The sequence below is a fragment of the Branchiostoma belcheri genome, unplaced genomic scaffold, assembly GCF_001625305.1.
Source record: "Branchiostoma belcheri isolate BF01 breed outbred unplaced genomic scaffold, Haploidv18h27 scaffold43, whole genome shotgun sequence".
Taxonomy (NCBI): Eukaryota; Metazoa; Chordata; class Leptocardii; order Amphioxiformes; family Branchiostomatidae; genus Branchiostoma; species Branchiostoma belcheri.
The window spans coordinates 925,119-948,838 of record NW_017804054.1 but is presented as its reverse complement, the minus strand read 5'-3'; the positions used below and the strand labels follow the sequence as shown (position 1 = coordinate 948,838).

At 42.6% G+C, this 23,720-nt stretch overlaps 1 protein-coding gene across 7 annotated transcripts in view; it reads left to right on the top strand.

Moving 5' to 3' along the window:
* Window positions 1-23,425, top strand: part of LOC109478312 (heterogeneous nuclear ribonucleoprotein D0-like) — a 52,374-nt gene extending 28,949 nt beyond the window's left edge. Inside the window, exons 2-9 of one of the 7 annotated variants that reach the window (XM_019779793.1) lie at window positions 6,940-6,980; window positions 8,442-8,569; window positions 17,991-18,152; window positions 19,413-19,571; window positions 19,995-20,073; window positions 20,419-20,589; window positions 21,205-21,309; window positions 22,792-23,425. In XM_019779793.1, coding sequence (XP_019635352.1) covers window positions 6,940-6,980; window positions 8,442-8,569; window positions 17,991-18,152; window positions 19,413-19,571; window positions 19,995-20,073; window positions 20,419-20,589; window positions 21,205-21,278 — 814 coding nt within the window. In that variant the 3' untranslated portion in view covers window positions 21,279-21,309; window positions 22,792-23,425. Of the gene's footprint in view, window positions 1-6,918; window positions 6,981-8,441; window positions 8,570-17,990; window positions 18,153-19,412; window positions 19,572-19,994; window positions 20,074-20,418; window positions 20,590-21,204; window positions 21,310-21,704; window positions 21,765-22,791 lie in introns of those variants that run through there. The other 6 variants (XM_019779791.1, XM_019779796.1, XM_019779795.1 and 3 more) reach the window with 6 other exon arrangements.
* Window positions 23,426-23,720: the final 295 nt, after the last annotated feature.

The following is a 23,720-nucleotide window of genomic DNA, read 5'->3' as shown; positions in this document are numbered from 1 at the left end:
CGCCGCTCCAGCCAAACGATTAGTTCCCGCTGCTAGGGCCAGAAGTAATTCCATTAGAAGGCCGATACCCTGTTGGTCAACAAGGAAATTTATAGATAACACGGTTTGGAGTACGAGCCCTATCTGTGTCACAGGTCAGAAAGGAAATTTTCAAGGCCTTTATGTGAATGCCTTTATATCTAGCTGAATGTGGTCTTGTAGTGTTTTTTTTGTACATCACCCATTATCTTTAGTCATGGGACATAGACATGATCAGACAGGGAGAACTTGTTGGAATAGGAAAAAAGATTAATAGATAACGTCTAAAAGTAAAATCTAAGATATCCCATCTTGCATACTAGACTCAGGTAGTACCAAGGGAGCCATTGCTGCTTTCAGAGTTATCAACATGAGATAAGAGGCAGTGGTATACATTGTGTTAACATCAGAGCACACTTAGGTGCTTTGGCTGGTTCTTTGCTGCATTGGGACCGGGAAGATGGCCAACTTGACAGGTACTGATGCAAGGAAGATTTAGGAGGAAGATTTCCATCTTTTTCCTCAAGCTTGGAAAACCAGAAAAGAGGGAGAGATTACAGATAACGACCGTGGAATAAAGATTCTGACAAATGACTGATGAAACAACCTAGCTAGGATGAGCTGCTGAGACACAGTTGTATTTCTCAAGGCATATAAAGATCATCTCTTCAACTGAAGCATATACTATTCTTAGAAAAGACTTACGACTGTCCATTATCAGAAATCCCAATAGCTCGGTATAGCTTAAATGTTGTTGAAAATCTTGGAAGCACACTTCTTTTTGTTAAGCCCAGCACGTATACTTTAAAAATGTAATGGTTCACAAAAACTAGTGCAAAGTAAGTTAACGTTGAATGATAGATTACTGAAAGCATTGATGGATGATGGTCTTACCAGGTAGCCAAAAAAATTGAATAGTTATGAACTTTGTGGCAAACTTTGAACCTGTTAGGAATTGGGGTGCCCTAGGTTATACCTAAGAAAAAGGCAATCAGGCATTGACACTGTACCGGTGCACTAGAATTCAGTTGACTTATGAATTCGTGGAAGCCCATGGTGCACTGCACCTTCATGCCTGTTTAGTTCGACTTGTCCTCCCCGAGTGTCAACCGCCAAGGGTGCTAGTGTTAACAGCCGGCGGGTCACACAGGAATACAGTGATTTAGCCCTCTGGTAATGGTCCAACACTGTGACATGCAGAAGTGACAACGGAGGCTAAGGTCTCATGAAAAATGTAAGCCTATTTTCCTCGGGTGAAGAGGTGACAACGCAGGAGACTTTCACCACCTTGTGAAAGAGCTTTCTTTACAGTTGGCTAAGTGTGAATTTGAGGGCAATATGAATTATTGACTGAATCACCTTCACCTTGCCCCATCCTCACTCATCCGACTGAATCGTGCAAAAAAATAATTCATCTCGGACAAAAGGAAAATGTATTTTGTATGTCTCATTCTGCAAGTTCGCTAAAAATGCCAGTTTTCCCTTTGAGTCGGACATAGTTTTCAGTGATGTCTCCCAGGGAAATTCTAGGCTGTGACAGACGTGTAACGGTGTTGTCCACGGATGAAGTACTGTTTGTTTTATTCCCAATAATGGCCAGATGTACATGTAGCAAACGCTTTCCCTGTGTGAGTCCTTGTATGATGGATGACAATGCCTATCGGCGTTTACGTCCCTGTCATGGCGAGGCTTGCACGCTGGCAGTGAAACCGGTTTAGACATGGCGGAAAGATTAGTGGTCATGCCAAGACAAATAGAAGCTGGGGATGGAATTGTGTGGAGGAGGGGTGGATAATGCTGTTTTGTCATGTCTCACCCTTGGCTAAAAGCTGTGACAATGGGATTTTCCCCAGCAGGTAGACATCTTTATCAAACTGGCGGCTTTATTGCTTCTAGCAGTCGAGATGCAACACTGTTATGAAAACTAGGCAGCCCTTGTTACATGTTTACCTTGTGGCCTATGTCTCTTTGTTTTTTGTGAAACCTATAAAAATGGGTCCTAGAATTACCAAGAAACGGTAAAACTAAATCCATGTTTGGCATTTGAAGTCCATTTCAATCCTTACTTATGTCCTTTTCAAGCTTACAAAACTGTTGAAAATTTAATAAGAAGCTTTTGTGCTAAGATAATCTTGGACAGATTAAAGTAATGACATGGTAACTGTAATTTGATAACCAAAAGTATTGACAGTTGTAATTAAAGAAGCAATGTGAGCTACCTAGCATGGTAGTGGTTAAAACAAGACAAACTGTTATTAACCACTTGCTGTCCGTGTCAGTGTTGCCTCCAATAAAGCAAAGGGAAAAATATTGGCGGCAATCACAATGCAGCCCAACCGTGAGATCCCATTTGCCTTTACCAGAGCGCACTAGGAAAATGACAGTACGGTTGGGTCGGTAGTGCGGGATCTGCAATGTGACTGTCAGTGACAAGTTTGTCAGCTATAGTTGTCCCACCAAGCAGATGTTAACACGTCGGCAGAACGTACTGCACCTGCGTGAAACCGTAATGTATTGTGCATATAGCATTTTGGCAGAATGTCTCCATATAAGATCGTATTCACACATATAATGTCAACATACCGTCTGTAGTTTCTAAATGACATGTTGGAAAAGATAGCGTCTGCAACAAGCAAAATTCTGATGCAACCTTGAAAATCCAACGTAAACCTTGAAAAATGAGGGTTTTGCACAGGCGCATTACGTTCTGCCGACGTGCTGCAGATGTTGCGGTACATCTGTGAGTTACAGAGACGGGGCGTTTTGTTGCCGTGTCGTGATGTTGAAGGATGTAGCATGTTTTATTTTTTATTTATTTTTAGTACATGTACAGGATATAGTTTGTGTATACCATATCTCTTACTGGATTTTCTATTGTCGTGACCAAACCAAACTCTTCAAATGTCTAGAAATGCCACCAAAAATACCAAAATTAACATGTGCACATTGCAGCTTCCATTTTTCAACACTAGAATGAAGCTTTAAGACAGATTGTCAACCTTGGTGGCCTGCACACTTTTTAAGCAAAACAGATAATATGTTATGAATATGATTGATTGTCTTGTAGACAATCCCTGAAGTAGTATTTTCTGAACAAATACATACCATGAATGTACTGGAATAACACATATGACATGTCAGCCAATGTTGCTGAACCCGCGTGCTGTGCTTTTTGCCACTTGGTGTTGATGTAGAGGCATATCAGTGGCCTTGCCGGCGGTGGAAGATGTGTCGCGTTTCTTCAAAGTTTTCCAGCGCGTCACGTTCCCATTATCGGCCCCCTGGTCCGCCCATAAATCATTCCCAAAGGTCATAAGAATGCTGGTTCCCAGGGGCCCTGGCATACAAATCTGCAGCCCTCAGTCAAAGGGACGCATTAATATTTCTTAAGAAGTTGTCACGAAGGACTTAGTTCCCTGGGAGCCACCATTTATCAAAGAAGAAGTTCCTTTGTCTCTCAGTGATTGTAGCGATAATGGTTGGCTTTGATTTGCTATTATTATTGTACCTCGGGGACTGTGGAAGTAGCCTTGGTTACTTTCGAACCGGTAATGTTTCAGAACGTCCTTCCCACACACACTCCGCTTCTGTCTGCTGTTAACAAGACGGCCAGCTCAAGTTACCAATCAGAGCTGCTTTTAATCAACGGTATCAGCCATGTAAAGTGATAGCTGGAGTTTTGGAAGATTTAATTGGTCCCTTGCTACTCGGTGTTGGCAAGGCTGTGGTCTGTTCATCGATCAGCCTAAGCAAAGGCACCAGGCAGGAGACACTTCTGAAGCCCTGGGAGTGCCGGGTGAGACACCCACAGAAATGTTAAACCTTTTCTGGACTGGCCTTGGCCTCAATAGACACTTGGAGACCAATTAAAGTTCTCTGTGAATGACAGTGTGATGTAGCATGTGTTCGTGGTCTAATGGACCAAGTGTTTGCAATATGCACTTGAGCATTCTGACGTCCTACAGACAGTTGCTAGGATATGTGTTCAGGATAGGAGAGCCAATGTAATGTAGCAGTCTGATGGCCAAATGCTTATCGTCATTATGGAAAGCTTCTAGAATGTCCTGTATCAGGCAGTATTAGCATGTCAGTATTCGTTAAAAGATTACTTTTTCAGCTGGTTTCCCCCGAAACGTAATCTTAGCTTGAGGTACAAATTTCGCCTTAACATCTACATGCGTGAGCACTAAAGATTTTGGCTTCTTTGGTCTGGATATATTTTCCAGAAATAGGTCTGCCAGGAGCAATAGGTCATCCTTGCTTTTAAGTCTTTGTTAGGTAATGGCTATGGATTAGGTGTCGGGCTAGTGGAAAGGCCAAAGATTGAGAGAGGATCGTATTAATCTTCTTATGCAGATGTGTTCAGAACCCCACATGGTGTCAGAAGGCCAGGGTTATGTTTCTTACCAGGCTGCACTTCTCATGAAGACGTAATCCGGGTAAATTACCACTCACGGCAGGGTTGTCTTACCATCGTGTCCGCAACGTTTCTGTATTGTGTGTGCAGGAGAATGAACTAAAGGTGGGGTAGTGCTGTTACAAAGGATCGCTGACTCGGCACTGCCCTCGGTGCTGAAATCCTGGCTACTGTTGTATTCATATTGGTGCTGCTTTCCATCAAACTGTTATCTTAGTTCTGACTCACAATTGAAGAACAGGCAAGACTAGGTATTTGGTTATATATTAGAAGAGAAGATTATGGAAGGCAACCAAGTATAAAGTGGTGGGTTTAGCTACAGACACAATCAGGTCCACAATCTAATTGCTCACATTGAAGGAAGGATTTAAGAAAGTTTTCTTCCCAGAGGGTTCTTTTATTATTACTTGGAGGGGATTATGTTAGCCCAGATTGTGTTTCCGTACCTGAAGGCACTAAAAGATTGTCATAAGGAACCCCTAAGCAGATCCCCAGGCAGTCGTTGAAATGTTTGCTCTGGGGCTTTTCTTCCATTTTCGGAGAATTGATAGGTATTATGGGGGGATATTAGGATGCAAAGGGTGAAGCTGGTTTATTTCTTACGGCCTCTATTGAATGATGATCACAGCATAACAGGCCGGACGAGGATTTCACCATAAATTTCCGCCCAGTTTGTGATTACTTAAAAGCTCAACCCAAGGCAATCTCTTCCTAGGTACAGGTCATACATAGATTACAGTGCAAATAAGGTTATAAATTCTGCTAATGTGAATTTGGGGAATCATCTGATCTAGGGTATAGGCTGTGCGATACAACCCATAAAATCCAGCTCCCCGGTCCTCACAAGATATGAGTTGAAGTTGTAGGGAGGCCGTATTTCTGAAGCGAGACGTCGCGCCATCAATTTTTCTGGACACATTTACACACTAGCAACAGTTGATAAAGCAAGTGATCCATTACACCAAGTGTTGGATTTCAGTTGAGTGACATGTTAATGTGGTCATCATGTGTGTGTCTACTGTATCTGGGAGAAAATGGCTTCCTGGTATCTCTTGATACCCCAAGTAAGTCTGCAGAAGTGAGATCTAGTCCTTCAGATATTTTGCTTGACAGGCAAATTTACCAAAGCTGTGTTGCGAGTGGTGCCCCGGTTCCTGATGAAGAATTAGGTTGAGTACAGTGGGTAATGTGCCATTTCTCAAGTTAAAACACCCCACCTGGACCCATTTCTATTGCCCCTAATCAGCCATCTGAAAGAGCAACCCAGTCAAGAGTGTGAAGCTCATTAAAGCGAAACCCTCTTGGCAAAGGAGGGTCAAGAGTGTTGGGCTGTCTATCACAGCGATACATTTAGAGGCCAGACTGGTGACATATATATGGCATATAGAAAAAGGAACATTATTTGTATATGTATGCCATGGATAAGGAGGTTCAAGCCCTGCTAGGGTACGGTGTGAAGGGTTGCATTAAATCTTATGCATGGTGACTTGCAGTGGATGAGTTTCAGCTGTGAGCCATGTAAATTCAAAATACTGACCAACAAGAGCATGGGGTGACCTGTGTGCTTGGCTGAAAAACTTGAGGCACACCGGGGCCACTTTGCACTACTAGCTGTCAAAAACGTGCTAGGCTTTGCATCAGTTTGAGATTGGTCGCTTTACCTCTTCCAATATACGCGCAGACTAGTCCACACTCAACAAAACCCCAGGCATTTGACTCAGAGCACAAGCAATCCTGCGGGAGGTAAAAAGTTGGGAGACACATTACACCTGGAATATACCAAAGTGTCATACTGGGATTGATGTGCATGGTTCATTGCTGACAAACTGGGAAACAGGCCCAATCTCCTCCTCACACATTTTTTACAGCCTCTCACATCTAACTTTTATAGAATTTCCAATAAAGTTGGTAAATTTACTTCTCCACGCAATCATCCCATGGTGATGTTTTCATTTCGCAGATAGTCTGCTCACTTAGCGAGAAAAGCCCCACTGTGCTTTGGTATATGAAGTGCTGCACTGAAACGTGTCCAGAAGCTTTATCTGTTGGCTGTGATCATGGCAATGTTATAAACAAAGCCTGGAAATGCATGTTGTTACAGTATTTTCATATAACTAACATAATAAGATTATAATGTTGTAGATACTGTTTTCCAGAAAATTTATATATGCATGTTGCTTTGAAAAATGTCTTTTAAGGAAAAAATTAAATATCTTGAAAGCCCTTAATGTCAATATAGATCTTGCTGTTATTCATATGTATTGATACAAATGAATACAAGCTTGTTCAACACTGTTTCAAGACAAACTGGTAGATGAAGATATATTTGCTGCATATCCAACTGTTGCATGTTTGTTTGTGTTTTTGTATATAAATTTGCATGTTTGTAATGGTACAACCGTTCCCTATAAGCCCATACTGTTGACATATCGTAGCATGTTGCATGTGAAGTCTTATCCTTGGTGTCGCTGCTCCTAACGCAGCATTCCCTCTGATCTCTGCAGGAAAATGTTCGTGGGCGGTCTGAGCTGGGAGACAACAGAGAGTGAGTACCCGTTTTCTTCATTCACACTTTTAGGCCTAGGAAAGAAAATAATGTGTTTCCTGTTTCTTGACCGACCCTAGAAAAACTGCCGACCCTAGCCTTTTTTTGAGTGGACCCCTGCAAGGGACAAAAAGTTTTCAAGCTGATCAACTTTTGTAGCTCTCATGATCTGACACCTGAATGCTGAAACATTGTACAATCAGTTTTCCAGTACTGACATGGAAAATATTAAGTTTCCTGATGCAGGTTTCACTTTTTTAAACTTTGTTCTATATAGTTGGATCACTAGCTAGAGATCGCCAAAATCTGATTTTGAAAGAATGAAAAAAAATAAAAGATAATCCCTACCTACTGACCCTAATTTTTTCAGGACTGAAATAGGAAACACAACTTTTTTTTCCTAGGCCTCGTCGTCCCATAAGTTAGGTCACAGTTTCAACTGCGCATGTGTGATCAAATCGTCCCACTTAAGATTCGGAGTAAACCAAACCGTCACAGGTGCTGTGGGTTTGGCACTGTTCCTCGTAGACAGGTTTAGTAGACTGAGGTTTTAGTGGTTTGCATCGGAGAATGGGATTTGGAGATTGATTGGAGCCGTGTGGACCTGTGATTAGAGCAGGTAACTTTGTTGCTCCCACCAAGAAGGTCCTCCCTACAGTCTTGATTAGATTGAGCGCTGATCAATACTGTCTGTTAATCACAGTCCGCCACGAGGGGAATCAGGCCAGTGGAATTTCATTCCAGTCCGGATCAATTGCCTCTGCCCGGTACCTTAGATGACACTGTTATCCTCTTGAAGAAAGTGTGTCCTCCTTCAGAGAGGGTCCTGCCTTGTGATTAAAGCGAAGACAGATCGCGGAGGCTTACCGTGTGCTACAATTACGCTACCTTCTCCCCTTAGTAGGATTAGCCGCAGCTGTGATCAACAGCTTCCTTAACTTGAACTGTAGTTCTCGGAACGGAAAAGGTTGTCCGGCGGGAAGCGCCTTACTTCCTCCATATTAATTACTTTTGAGATACGGTAAATCGGTTAAACTTTGCAGTAGGAAGGGAGAGAAGGTTTGAAACATTAGTTCAGTGATAAGACAGAGCACATGTTCACAGTGTAATGCTCTTACTGCAAAAACCACAACGACTTACAGTATAGTGAACTTCAAGTTCAACAGTCCACTGAAAACACAATTTAACCTGTGCACATGTAAACTAATTTCTCCTTGTTAGACCTTAATCTGTGTATAAAATTATATAATTTGTAGCTTTATTTCATTGGATCAATTCATTTGCCTGTTCCTCATGTCTAATGTCAAATTGCTGGTAGCAGATTTACTATACATTAGACTGTCCTCATAGGGAATTTGCTGTACTGAATAGAATACTAAAATGGTAATGTTGTGTAAAGTTTTTATACTATCCTTGCTATATTGATTAAATGTCTGATGTCTTATTTCTTATCTCTAACAGAGGACCTGAAGGACTACTTTGCACAGTACGGAGATATCGAAGACTGCACGATCAAGATCGACCCTGTCACGGGGAGGTCACGCGGCTTCGGATTCATCCTGTTTTCCAAGGCGGAGAGTGTGGAAAAGGTGGGAGCCTCGCTGTTGTCTGTCGCTTGTGTGTCATGACACAAAGATCTCTTTGGAGTAGATGGCTAGTCATTGGGAGGCACTTCTGAAGTCCAAAGGTAGATCTGAAAGACATGTATTGGAAAATCACAATCATCCTTTCACACATGTTGGACAGAAACAAAGAATTGCCACCCATCCCTTGCAGAGTTGTCAAAGTAAAATAGATTTATTTCACCACAACAGTACAAAAGATATTGACAAGTAGGATTGCACCCAAGACCCATGGAACCTAACCACTGCTACCTATAGGCTATTGGAAGTATTGTTTTGGGTGGCCTGGCCGTGGGTTTGTCTCTCTGTACTAACTGATTCGTTCAGATGGTGGGTGGGAGGTGATTTTGACAGCTTATTGACAAGAGTCAAGCCTGAAGGTGACCCAGGATGTGAATATGGAAAACTTGTGTGGTGCAATAAAAGTGGTGCAATACCCGATTAAATTACATCTTACAATCCACAGTCCCCTTTATATTCACGAATACCCAAACCACTTTACGAAGGTCTGAAATCTCTAATTGTACAGCCAGCATTGCATGCAGGGATGGCGGGCGTTACTCGCGCTGAGAGACAGTGGAGTGTTCTGAACGTGACAGGAGACTAATGGAGAAGTAGTCAAGTGTTGCGAGGTCATCAATTACTAAGCAGACTTTGCACAAAAAGCAGCTCAAAGTCTTGGTTCAAGGGCTATCCGCTTTGCCAAAGAGATAGCCATTAGAGATAGACAGGGCCAGGACTGAGTATTAGCTGTGGCAAGGATGAAGCGGTTTGGAAGTAAAGCAGCCACACATTGGCAAAACACTTCAATCATTGTTAGAGTCAGGGATATGCTATTTAGAACGGCCATCCAGCAAACTTAAAATTGTGTCCGGGGGGTGTTGAAATAATGGTGTTCACTGTACACGGGTTAAATTTGCATAGCCTTGTATCCATCTTATTCTGGCTCCTTTCATGACTTCTCTGCAAAATTGCTTGGCACTCATTGATAAAGATTAACATTTGAACACAATGTAGTTGGGCCTATAATGTAGATGAGAGGTTGGCTCTAACTTCTAAGTCACATGGTCTTAATAACAGGGTTGGAACAGGCATTTGCAAGTTTGACGTATGTTCCACTGCATCTGAGAAATATTTTTCCCCGGAATAATGCAGGATATAAGGACTAAATGTTTCAATAGGGACAGGATACAGACTGTTCTACATGGAAGCGATCATTGGAGCAAACTGGCACCAGAATAGTATAGGATGGATTGCAGGCAGAAACATGTATGTCTCAAGAAAAATTTGCTTCAAGAAAAGGCCGCCCGAACCAAGATGGCTAGCTGTTAGTAAATATTCTCAGTCTTGTGTCCATAACAAGGTTCATTTCAGCAGGTGAATTTGTCAGGATAGATAAGATGAAAGCTGGGCTGATTTCCCTTGATAATTAATCCATCAAATCCTGCTTACCTTTCAGCAAGGAAGAGACCAGTGAGATGTGAATGTAGATAGAGGGCTGCAGTGGCAGCGAGTTCATTGGTGTGTTCTCTGTTGCATGTTATCTAACGTGTTCAGGCAGAGATAGATGTGTAGATTGCCGAAACACCCCTAGGCTACGGTATAATGTAGGTTTGAAAAATACTCTTGGAGAGAAGTACAAACCACACAAATCTTCCACATAAAACAGCCAGACTGTCTGCATGGAAAGTAACTTATGATAGCGCCCACCATTGTGATAAATCTTCCGTAGTATCCGGCCAGTGGAAGGGCTTTTGTGTCCCTTTGATGTGAGGAGGGAAATGGATCTTACTTCAGAGGATCAGGTCCAAAAGACTGACTCTTAGAAGGCTGTGTGCTCGGTGATGGCGACCTTCCTTGCCTAATGACCTGTTCCAAACATGCGAGCTCTAGGGAGATGCACGGACATGGGGCTCTGACAAATATGCAGAAAATGAATGATAAGACAGCAAGGTGGCGGCAGGGCAAGGTATTGGGCGCAATAAAAGTTAACATATGAAGGGGGTGCTTTGAAGGGCAAACAGGCCGAAAGAAATTACGGCAGTTATGCAGGGAGGCGATCTGTACAGAGGGTACGTGCAGATGATTTATGGGCCCCCAAACGGCACAGCAAAGCGGAAAAGTTCTTCTTTACACCCACCCCTCTTCCAGGTTAATGGAGAGAGTTTTGTAGTGCTCTCATTGGGAGTTATATTCATCCGGCATGCGCAAATGGAGGGAAATTGCCTGTGTGCGGGCGCAAAGCTCCTTACGGAATACCGGGAATGATATCACAATTTACACTGTAAAGGAATAAACCGGTTTTATTTCCCCGTCCTTAATGGACGCTCCAAATTGAAAATGAGAAGATGTATGGGGGGAGGCCTATCAGGATGATGGCTGTTGTTGTGATTGCTACAGTCCCGCCATAGTTATCGGGAAAGGATTAACAAGGGTGCTATGAAAATGAGATCCTTTGCCGGAGGACAGTATGGCTTCCCTAATGGATGTGGATGGCTCAGGGCGAGAGCAGACTTGAGAGCCGCGGCAGTAAGTAATAGTTCCCAGGTTCTTCATCACGGGTGAAAAATGGAGCCATCGGGGAAGAGGAATCATGTTGGGATCAGATCTGTTACAAGACTAATGTTCTTCACCACCTCCAGTAAGGGTTATACTGAACCTGGGATCGAAATGGTTGGTGCATCTGTGCTCCCAGAATTGGGAGCTGTGCACCTAGTATTTGACTGTGGGTACACTTTGATATTTGTGCAGGGTTATGTACTATTGTACACAATATAGCATTTTCTTGATTTGAGAATAATGAAAAAATAACGATGAATATTTAAACCTTTGTTGTATCACTTTAGTATTTCAAATTCAAGATCTGAAAACAAGCAGAAATCGGGTTTTTCTGACATCTTACTTTATTTTATGTTGTGCACCCAAAGTTTTTTCCTGTGCACCTAAATTTTGAGGTTAGATGCCAAAATGAATTTCAAGCCCAGTGATTTAGATCTTGGCATCAAAATGTGGTTCAGCACTGTTATCACCTAGGCTATAGATACGATCTAGCTAAAAAACAACAACCCTCAAACCAGAATAATTTTCCCATTGAATGTTTTTCTTGAGTGAAATGTGCCTTAATTTTGTGCACATAGCCCCCAGATGAGTTAAGATGTGCATCCACATCACATAGTCCAGTGACCTACATTTCAAATTTGATTATAAACAAAACACTAGGCAAGGTAGTTTCCTTCATTACGATTTCACATGCTTCTGTCTTCCATACTTAATTTTTGGCTACACCTCATGGGGCTTGTAAAGAAAAAAAGACAAAAAATTAACTATGTAGCCAGAATGAAATCACTTCTTATTTGAACTCAGTGTACCCAAGATAAGCCAGTGTAAACCTTTTTGAATTACACCTTTTGAAAGAGAAAAGAGCATCCAGTTTACAAACTAACAAAGTAAGCAAAGGGAACAAAGTTATACTTGGCAGACTTGTAAATTGAAGCCCTGCCCATTTTTGGGTCATCTGTCATGTGACTTTTTCATGGAGTAGTCATTTTCCCTGATAAAGCTGAGAGTTGTCCCAAAAACTACCCAGATGTGACACAGAAAGATCAGTTAGGACTGCTTCAATGGAAAGCAGATGACATTATCTACTCAATCAGTGCTATTTTCATTTCTTTTAAATGGCACATCTGGGTCATATCTTGTCAGTATAGCCTGAATTGCTATGTGATGAGGTGAGTTAATATGAAACAGCCATTTTTCACCCTGCTGCAGTAATTGTACTTTATATTGCCCCGTTATGAAAGTTCTGCAGGCAATATTTTTCAATAAATCCACTCCATTACTTGGTATACCCCAGCCTTCCTTATTAACTATTCAATCATACTTTCATTGTCACAGTAATCCGTAGTCTTAATCCACTTTCTGTTAGGAACACCTCGTAATGCATGTGGAAAGTGCTTAGAGTTATTCCATCAGTCACGTATTTATCAAATTTGTAGTCTGAAGATCTTGCTTCAAGCTGGAGGGATATTAGGAGAAATCCTTCAAGCCACTTAGAAGTAGCTGTGCAAGAGAAAAATGATAGTTATGCAATATTATATCCATGCTCCAAGCAAGACTGTATCTCCAGTTTTTGCTATGCAGGTGTGAGTGGTAACCTCACAGTCCAGTCTCTATCTTGATAATAGTCTGCTTGTTTTGTAAATCTTTTCACAAACGTTTCAAGAAATCGATAAAGGTAGTAGTTGTATTGTCTCTGCAGATTTGTTCTGTTACCATTTTGTCTTTGATTTTATTTTTCATGTTCCCCCATTTGCATCCATTCTTGCGCACCCCCTTCCTAGCAGGTTCCAACCTAACTGCACTACACGCGAATGTTGGTCCGCCCCTTCCAAATGATTAGATTTGTGACGGATCCGAAATGGATTGAGACAGCCAGATTGCTGCACATTCAACTCCGCAGGACCTGTCTCCAAACCAATCAACGGAACAAAGCCAGTGGTAATGACTTCTCGAAAAGCGATGCTACCAAACACAGCCCGGCTAATGCACCCGTCCCTTTCGATTGACTCTTGATTATTTTGTCTGAGTGAAACGTCTAAATTTTTCCAGTTGTAGAAGTCCCAATCCCCCAAGCTGGAAATTTCTTGCGGCAGCGAGGTAGATTTTATGCATGCACACTTCTAATCTAATGCTGATGCGTGCAGACAGCCCTTGGACAGCAACGCTTGTTTGACAAACCTTACAGCGCTGATGGAATTTAGCTTTACTGGTCCGTTGGGAGTGTAACTGCTCCTAGCAGCGTGAAGATTTGTGCTGCCCAGGACTAGCTGACCCGCCGTAATGGTGCCCATCGCGCCGGCACCCGGCTAGATCCCACAGTCAGGCCGGTAACGACCGCCTAGGGTCTGCAACACATGAAGAACCATGTAACACCTGCGTGCAGCCGGGGAGCCTTTGCCCACGTTATAAATACAAAATTAGATGTGACTTACTGCACTGAGGGAGGCAAATGGTGGGGAAAATGAACAGTTTGTCACGCGTAGGAATTTCCCAGGGATTAGACCGCCCAGATTTTGTGCCAACGTGGAATTAAAATTTTGTGTCTTTCAGAGTAAGGAGACCGTTAGAACAACCCTGCGTAGATCATTGTCAGTGTCTGCTAGCCATAAAATAAATTTCACTTTTTATGGTTCGGGACTCCTGTGTTGAATCCTAGATAATCATGAAATTGTCATATTCTATTCCAACAAGGTTCAAGTTACTCTACATTAAAATGATCACACGCTGACATCTGTCTGCATGTGAAGCATGTATATTGTTGTGATGTATCTCCAAAACGTGTTTCTCCAATCGCGAGTGAGCAGCAAAATTGATGTGGCCTTCATGTAAATCCAATCAACACCTACATCGTATGTTGACAAATCGGAGATAGTTGGCAATGAAAGCAATAATTTCTACCCTACCAGGAGCGAATTTTGGCAGGAAGAGTCCACTTCTCCCGGAAGGAGGGGGGGTAAAAATATCCTCATTACTCATTGATTAGATGGAGAGGAAAAATCATTACATATTGATTTGGCCCAGTCCTAGCATGTTGCATCTCACACCAAAGGATCAGCGTTATCCCTGCTTTATTAAGGAGAGATCGAAGCAGCCGACTTGTGGCATTTGCCTTTTACATTTGCCCATTGATTACTGTGGTGCCCCCCTCCCGCCTTCATTAGTAGTGGTAGCTGTTGATCTCTTTGGTTGTGATCACAGCCCATGCACTTCAGAAACAGGACGTGGCTATTGATCTGGCCAGAAAGTCCTGTTTGGGAGGACTGTTTTTGGCAGCCATGATATTTTGCACCAACATTCCATCTTGTTCCTTGGCGCTATTCCAAATACGAGAAAACTACAGGTGTGGTAACAACAGCTGGGCGTGTCATCGCAAAAACACAGGATACGCTTTGATAATGTAAAATGCCTCCGGCCACGTACATTTCAAACAGCGATCATAACGCGATGGAAGATATAATTCACAGTGTGATGAATTTGCAAAAGAGCTAACTGCTAATGTATACTGTGAATATTTTACGATGTACAGTAAAACGACCAGTGATTTTCATCTGCCAAGTCCACGTTCAATGTGACTGTAGCCTTGTCACTGAAGAATCTGACCAAGTGTAGCAAGCACATCTGTTCAGCAAAGTCTCCATCATAGCACCCTAGAGCTTCCCTGTGTACTATTTATTGCCTAGACGTTTTATTACCTGAATGTTGACAGGAACACTAGTTTGTCAAATAAATTCAGGGCAAATATGTCATTATATCTTGTGGAGGCAAGCTTGTCAGACTTACAAATGTAGAAATAGTCTTGGGAAATGAACTCAAATATGTAACACAACAATAGCACATTCTATAGTCTTTTGTGTAAAGTGTACTCAAGGAATTTCACACGATATATTCTTGAGTATTGCGTTTTCATCAAAGGAGGCTTATGGGTGTGGAATCAGCGCAGTGGTGTGGTGGAACTAAGCCCGACTTTGCCGATGAAAATCTCATGAATCACGCCTGCAAGAGCACCTTCTCTGAAGGTCAGCATCATCGCCAAGGTGAAGCAGATTGATAGGACCTTCATCCCTGGAAAATTCTCCCTGCCATTCTCTAACGCTCGCCGCCAGGATTATGAATCTCAGATCGGAATTCTTGAGAGCCGAGAGCTCTTACAGGCAGAGGCAAATCCCCGGCAATCCATCACAACAGCGTCAGTTAGACGGCAGGTTTGACTGCGCCCGAGCTTCCACGCATGCAGACATCCCCGCAATTGCCTCCACTACCACCTTCTAAATGGGAGGAGATTATGGAGACGTCAGCCATCACAATTTGTCAGCAGCGGTCGGATGCTGGGGTGCCATCTAGACACTGCCGCACCCCATCATCAAAGTGGTTTGCGGAAATACTATGATCCGGAGGTACAGGCGCGGTTTTAGTGGATGAGGACGAGGAACGTCGCTGAGTCGAGAGCCTTGAAGGACCGATGGCTGCGGAAAGAACGTAATGGAAATTTCTGCACACTTGCCGAGTTGAACAAATTGTAACCAATCTTTGGATTTTTGTATTGATAATCTATGATCCAAGAATTACTTCTGTATTATTACAACTAGTGTGTCCATATCCATTGATGTTTGACCTAACTTTCTGTCACTATCACCCACATGCTTGGAAAAGCAGATATACTGAAAACAAAACCACAGTATTTTGGGGTCGAAGATTGACTTGATCAGTAGCAAGTTTGAAACTTCCATAACAAAACTCTGCTTGGAGAGTAAAAGGTCAATAGTATAGAATGATGGGTTTACTCTCAAGTTGTCTTGAAACAATTAACAAATGTGTAGTTGGTGGCCTGAGACTTTGCTACCTGTAGGGAGTTTAATAGCACAGCTGCTGGACGTTTCCAAGCTTTATCTGCACCAGTGTTTTCTGAGGTAACACTGGGTTAGGGGAGGTTAGATTCCCTGTCTGTCATTATCAAAGCCAAGCCTGGTTTTCCACTTTGTTGTATGCCCCCATCCCATCTACCTTGGAATGGGTTAAGCACTTTAGGACTAGGACCTCTTCCATTACAGAGTAGCAGGTAAACGTTAAAGGTCCCATGGCCTTTTTGAGGCAGAGCCAATCCCTCTCAATGGAAGTCTGAGGTACCCTTTTACACCTGAGTGGTAAAGTGCCTTTCCCAAGGACACACCTCTCCATCCCTCGTCTGCTGTAGTGCTAGCCAAACCGCACTGCAGTCGACGCCACTAGAGTCAGATGCCATGAAAATAACAGTAATCAAAATACGTGGAAGAGTAGTGCACTTTGGACCAGGCACTGTCTCAAGAAAGCTCCTGGGTTGCCAAATCATTCTCCTTTTCAAATTAGGTAAAGAAATATGTCTGTGGGTCCAGACAGTGTACACGGCAAAGATTGGAAACACCTGCAGTGTTGGTTGGAGGCCAGGTTTGTCCTAGATTGCTGACTTTGAAGTTGATGAATAAGTTTGAATTGAGGACCAGCCAGGTCTACTGCATGCAGGTTTCGAAATATTGTGAGCGGTATGTGGAGAAAGTGGTGTAATACCCAATTGAATTACAATCTCCTACACAGTTTATTTATTCTTGAAAACCCGAAATCCTTTTTTGGGAGTCTGATATCTCTTAATCTCTTGCTGACTGGAGTTTTAGCTGGGACTTACACCTGGATGGAGGAAAACCCTCCCACTAATTTTGTAAGCTGTTTGAAGGATGGCTCAATAAACTGTGTAAACGACCCGCTCTGCTGCGACTTGACCCCTGCCCCGCGAAAAATGAGCAGGGAAATTGGAAAGGAAAAGTAATTCATTCAAATCCTACCTCTGTCCCGTACACATCCCTAGCTTTTCCTCTGGGGTTTTTAGAAGATAAGTGGTTGTGGTCGGAGGACTTTGATCACAGTTTGGCTGTCACTCTCCTGAGCTTTGGGCTGGTACTCATCAACTCAAGTCTCCTCTCTGAGAAAAATCACAAGAAAGCAGTTGATTTGCAGAATTATTGCTGTATTGATCTTTCCGTGCCCTTTTTAATTTTTGGAAGATGGTGGAAAAGGCTAGTGCTCACCGGAGGAGCACATATTATTCAGCAGCAAGCTTGTGGAACGAATGCACCAATCCAGTTTACAGTTTACCTTGCCTGAAGGTATATTGGTTTGCTCCCAGTACATTGTCAGAGTGAACATCCCCACATATTACCTGGGTGGTCAGTGTAGATTGCCATGACCAAGTTTAATTTCCACTGGGAAGCTTCTTGGTATGTCCATGAAAAAGGTCTTGAGTGGGCCACATCTTTGCAATTGGGATCCTGACAGACCCCCCTAGGCTAGGGCAAGCCCTGGAGCTACACATTTAGTTATAGTCTTTGCATGAAGGTCAAAGCATTAAAGGTCTGAGACATGCGTGGATGGGAAATTCATTGTGTTAATTGTCTTGGTTTGCATGAGGAGTTGTCCTCCTGAATAAAGAACCTAGAGGTATTCCCTAACCAATCCTCAAGTACTCCACATACTCTTAAAGCACTGCTTTTAAAATTGATTCCTTCTACTTAACCATGCCCAAGTTTAAGGTCGGAGCAGTGAAGGCTTTGGAAAATCCTATACACTGATCCATCATTATCGATCGCTGGGGAATGAACATGTAAATGTTTAAGGAACGCTTGTGCAACTAATGCACCAGCTCCGGGATATGTCATACATTGTTGCTTCTAGATATGGTCGAATTACAGGTATAAGTCTCAAAGAAAGACAAAGTCAACTTGGCTATAAATATTGATGCGATGTGCCACAAAGGTTATTGATTGGGTTTTGTCCTTAACATTTATTTGCTTGTATTCCCCAGGTCCTGGCAAAGCCCGTCCATACACTGGATGGAAGGAACATCGATCCCAAGATCGCAAAGGCACGTGGGGGCAAGGAACCCATCAAGAAGATCTTTGTTGGGGGCCTGAACCCAGACTACCCAGACGAGGACCTGAAAGCCTATTTCTCTAAGTTTGGAGAGGTGAGAATGAAAGAACACACTAACCACACCAGTACTGCAGTTGGTAACAGAAATGGCTTGTAGTTTATCAACATAAGTGTTTTGTTAACTTGAATTAAGTTCTGTTGTAGCATTCACAGTTTTTGGTTTGCTGTTTTCTGTTATTTGATCACCCACCAGCACAAGAGTATCATGGCATGTTGCTGTGTAATACTTTGTATTTTGGAGTTGCATCTGAAAGCACATATTTCTTGTGGAATATAAACGGTGCAACATACAAAGTTAAGAAAACGTTAATTTGGAGAGTTAAGAAAACGTTTGTTTGCAAGAAACTGCTCATTTGGCTAACAAGGACAGGACCCCACAAGTGGCACAAATGACTGCCTGATAATAAATAATATAACTTGTTCCTCATTATCATAGAAAACACGCTTCTTTTCATTTTTCAGTGATAGCAAGTTGTAAGTTGCTAAAGGCACATTTAAAATCCTTCATTTTTGTTCTATTTGGAGACATTGGTGCCAGGCAAGACATTTTCAGACAATATGAAGCTTTTAACCTAGACAACAAAACATTACACTGGTGTATTGACAACAAAGATGGCACACACAAAAAAGAAAGAAAAAACAAGAAACAGAACGTTAGACAGTAAATGGCTGCAGGCTCTGCCCTTGTGCGGTCCTTAATGAGTTGCCGTAAGCTGTCTAATATCGTGAAGCGAGTCCTTAGAGAAGCGGAGGTTCTTGCTGGGCATCAGGTGCTGATGTGTTATCCCCTCTCCATCAGGTGCCCAGGGAAGGGAGGAAAAGTCGCACCTGCACCAGCCACCCCGACTCCAGGTGCTGGTAACATCCAGCATGGTGTGCCAACTTTATCTTTCCCAGAAATCAAAAAAACTCTTATGATTTTTCTCTATCAGTTTTTTATCTGTTTTCAATTAGGTGAAGGAATGTAGCTTCCTTTTAATACCTTGGTGGTTTCCTTCCAGTTTGATAACACACTGTAGGCAAAGTAGACTTGCACATGCTGATCCAATAAGCATAATTGTATCTATGTATGATATGTATCTATCATTCTTCATATATGCTTATATTGATAAACTGTATTGTATTCCAGCATTAATTCATATCTGCGGCCAGAGATTGCTGAATAATTGTAGTGGAGCACGTACAAGTCCCATCTGAAATGCAACTGTCTTGTCTCTTCATTGTGTGTAAACGGTCCCCACGTCGCGTGTGTGTGCGATCACTAATGTGCTGACGTTACGGAATGTTTCGCCAGATCAAGGAGCTAGTCCGCCCCAAGGACAAGGGCACCCAGAAGTACCGCGGGTTCTGCTTCATCACATTCGACTCTGAGAAGATCGTGGACACCATCACGCAGACACAGTGGCACACCCTGGGCTCACACCAGGTCGGCACTGAGATGTCCGAAGTTACGGTAATGCTCGCAATGCTTGCTTATAGGGAGATGGGGGGTGAGTTTTGTAGGTGACTTGCTGGTAGCAGCTTTGCCTAACATGCTGTGGGCAACTTTTGTCTTCTCCGTGATTCAAACTTCAGGACGTTCAACCGTTTAAAATGACGTTGTCCTTGTTACATTACAACCTCCTATTTCGATAAATTTACAGCTTTGTACGATTTCGTTGTCAAATTTTTAAATAGACTATGACAAAACCAAACATTGACAGCCCTTTCCATAACAAGACATGAGAATTTTAACAACCCATGTACGACTAACCCAGAAATGCCACCAGTCTGCAACCATCACATGACAGATCACACTGATGTAGTCTGACCATCATACCATTGTTAAGTGTTGACCATTGTAAAGTGTTGAACATTGTCTTCTTGTCTTCTGCAGTGTGAAGTGAAGAAAGCCACCCCCATGCAGGATAACACCAAGAACCAGTGGGGAGGAGGTGGTGGTTACGGTTATAGAGGTGCGCAGGGGAGATTTTTCTTTGATCAGTTTTGCCCCTTTGTCCTTTCCTTTGTTTAACCTTCCTGATAAATCTAGCTTTCTTGTGTAGAATGTTTTGTAATGTGTAGTGCAAAACCTCAGAAATTGTTCCTGTTGCTCATAGTTAATCTGTGGAAGTCAAAGCAAAGTCAAGTTCAACTCAATTTAGCAATACAATACAATACATTGCACTGATTTTCAGGTAGCATGACTGATCTATGAATGTCAGCAAAGTACAATACATAAATGATCGCAGAATTTATAACTGCTGTAGTTTCTAACGAATAGATAATAGAAAGTGATCTGACATAATTTTTTCTTTCAGGGGGAAACAACTGGGGCCAACAGCAGGGTGGTTACGGATATGGGTACCCATACCAGGCCTACGGAGGCCAGGGCTATGGCGGCTACGGAGGTGGCAACTATGGCCAGGGGTATGGATACGCAGGGGGTTACGGAAGCTACTATGACTACTACCCACCCAACTACGGATACGGTGAGTACAATTGAATGGGGCAGGGGTTCATGATGCAACTGTCAGTGAAATCTGAAGGGATGTAAAGTTGTCAAGAAGGAAAAGAAGATGTTTTAAAGAGATAGTTTACCCCTGAGGATTTTCATTGATGGTTGCAGAAAGGGGAACATAACTTTTTGTGTGTGCTTTCGATATGTCATTAGTCAGTAGAAGTTCCTCTGTAATCGACTCTATTCTGTACTAGCCAAATTGTCCTGATTTTTTTAAAAAGGTTTGTTTTGTTTGAAGACTAACAAATTTTGTTGTGTGTCTCTCATTTGTGTGTGCTGTGAGTCCAAGATAGTCCAGTGTGGTGTGTGTTAAAAAGTGAAGTGAAGCTAAATTGTGCTGTGGTGGGTGTGGCTTAACCAAACAGGGGCAGTCCATCAGTGGTGTGTAACAGCAGCAGTAGAGCTAGACGTAGCCGTAGACTGGTAGAAAGTAGACGCTAACAACAGCAAAACAACAACACTGTCTGGCATGCGAGGTGTTGTAGCCGAAAAGCCATCCCGGGTGACGAGGTTAGTAGGAGAAGGTGGGAAAGATTTTGACATGTGTATGCTATGTCAACAATGTGCTCTCATGATGTTGTTGCAGGGGGCCAACAGTATGGCAAAGCACCCGCCAGGAAGGGCCACGTGGCTTCCTACCACCCGTACGCCCCTCGCTAGTCCCCTGTCTGCATCGTAGGCTCCTGCGGAGGTAATGGGCTTCCCCTTGTGTCACGTAGTCGTGCTTGTGTATAAACTTCACTGTTGTCAAGTTCATTTCAGGGTAAAGCGTGTGTCAGCTTCCACTCTAGAGCCTGCAGTATATGGCTTGCATGGAGTAGGTCTATGGAAATAATGCATTAAATAGCACCTTTTTTCCCAGTAAAGGCTGTAAAATTGTCTTTGCCAGTGAAGCACCCAAGTAACTTGCAGACCTAAGAGTGAGTCAAGTAAAAGTTCTTCCACATGCAAGCTGCAACGTCATATTAACACCACCAGTTTAGACAACAGACTTGACAATGGCCCTCCGTCTCAAACAAAGCAATGTATCCCATGGTGCATTGCATTTTCATGACTTGTCATCTGTTTCAATCCCAACATCCTTAGCTGTGCCAAAATTGCGGATGCCAGACCGCCACGGCTTGCACTCAAATCTCACCAAGGTGAAATTGGTATGACTGCTTTGTGCTTCCAACGTTTTCTCCAGTAAAGGTTGTTTCCTTGTAAATATAAAAGGCCGCAGCTGTAAACAATTGTATATCTTTGGCAAATGGTTTTGTTTCTCTTAATATTTAAAGGTGTATTTTTCTTTGTAATAGGTGGAATGCAGAGGAACTTCTAACTGTAAAAGTGACTGATAACCTAACGAAGTGTATTTTTTCTAGCTGTAACCTATAGTGTGTGCTTGCTATGTATATTACTGAATATCTTTCTGTGCCTTGGGACTCCCAAGGATATCATGATAATAATGAAGTTCAATGGCATGTGCTTTTGTTCCTTTCCTTATAGCCATGTGAGTATTGTGCCACTCCATGATCTTGTCTCTGCCACCTCAGTAACGCAGCAGTCTTGAGGTTGTGTTCCTCCCTTCTTGGAAAGGTTCTTGACAAGCCACCAAAAATCACTCCTTTCAAATCTGTGTCTGAGAAAACAGCCGCAAAAAATCAATCTTTTGATGTGTGATGGAATTGCTGATCAGGCTTCCCAGCCTAGATTTTTGAATTTGTGTTAACATTTTGATGATAATGATTTCCTGACAATCATAAATAAGGAAGAGAATCTTTCCAGCCCTTCTTGTTCACCCAAACAGAACCTGTGTAAAGGGGAAATCTCGACTTCTAGCACTTGGTGAAGCATGTCTGCACTTTTGGTCCTTCCTGTCTCTGCCTTACTTTCAATCATATATTGTATAGCTGCCACCAGGTTTTGTAATTCCATGGCTCCATCTGTAACCACCAAGGGTATGATACCACTATGTCTGATTGAAAGAAAGGACTCTTTCTTGGTTAACCCCTGTTTAAGGGTTCTCCCTTCCCAGTAATGTTGCTTGATTGCATTAGCTCGACCCTTACTCTTGTCCAATTTCCCCCGACAACTCCTCCCATGCCTTCACACTGCTGCGATGTCCTTTGGTCGGCAGAGTCAGCCGTCAATCATATGAAACGTTTTCACCGTCCGTTTGTACCTTCTGCAGGAGTGAGAGAAGAGAGGGAGTGAAAGAGAAGGGGAGGGGAGAGGGAGAGAGAGAGAGGAGAAAAGACATGCCTCATTTCCTTTACAACTTGCAACAGACGTTCCTTCTGATACAAGTCTGCTGGGAGCAAATTTGTGTCCACCTCGATGGTGCAGAACTCATCCTCGACGTACCAAGACTCCACATGGACTCAACGTCACGATCGCCCGTTCCTTTTATATTACCCAATCATTTCCTTTCTCTTTGGTAATTTCTTGTCGTAAGTTGTTGAGTATTTTATGCCCTGAGAGGTACGCCTTACTGAATAAATAAAGTGTAAATGTGTTGAAGTTTTATCTTGTTCTAGCAGTAAATGTCGGTTGTCCTGTCTGCACTTGTAAATTCGGCTGCTAACTTCAATATTGCTTCGTGTCTGCCACGTGCAATATATTTTTCCAGAAGAAAGTTACCATGTAGTTTAAAAAGCATTTCTTTCCATTAATTAACAAGGACTATTTTCCAAAGAACTTCCACTAATTATTAAAAGTAAAAGAAATCCCTAGGTAAATTTTTTTCGTCATACGTAGTGCTAACACGGAAGACAATTTTCTACATCATGGACAACATCGGAGAAATAAAACATTTTTGAAATATGTGGTGGTCTCGACCTCCTTTCAGGGTTGCTTTGACCAAAATGATTTGTCTCGCAACACCACAAGAGGCACACTGATACTTACCCTTGACTATTGGTAGAAAAAGGGCATCGCAACATCAGTTTAGAGGAAGCTAGCACAGAGAAGTGATGCTAGGGTTTTAATGCTGGTTTGACAACTTACTAAAACAAGTCAAGTGAACAGTATCAACATACATATGAAAACAACATTTCAACTATATGAGGATTGAGAATTTCTTCAAGCCTCCGTCCCACTGTCAACGACTTGGGTTGAATT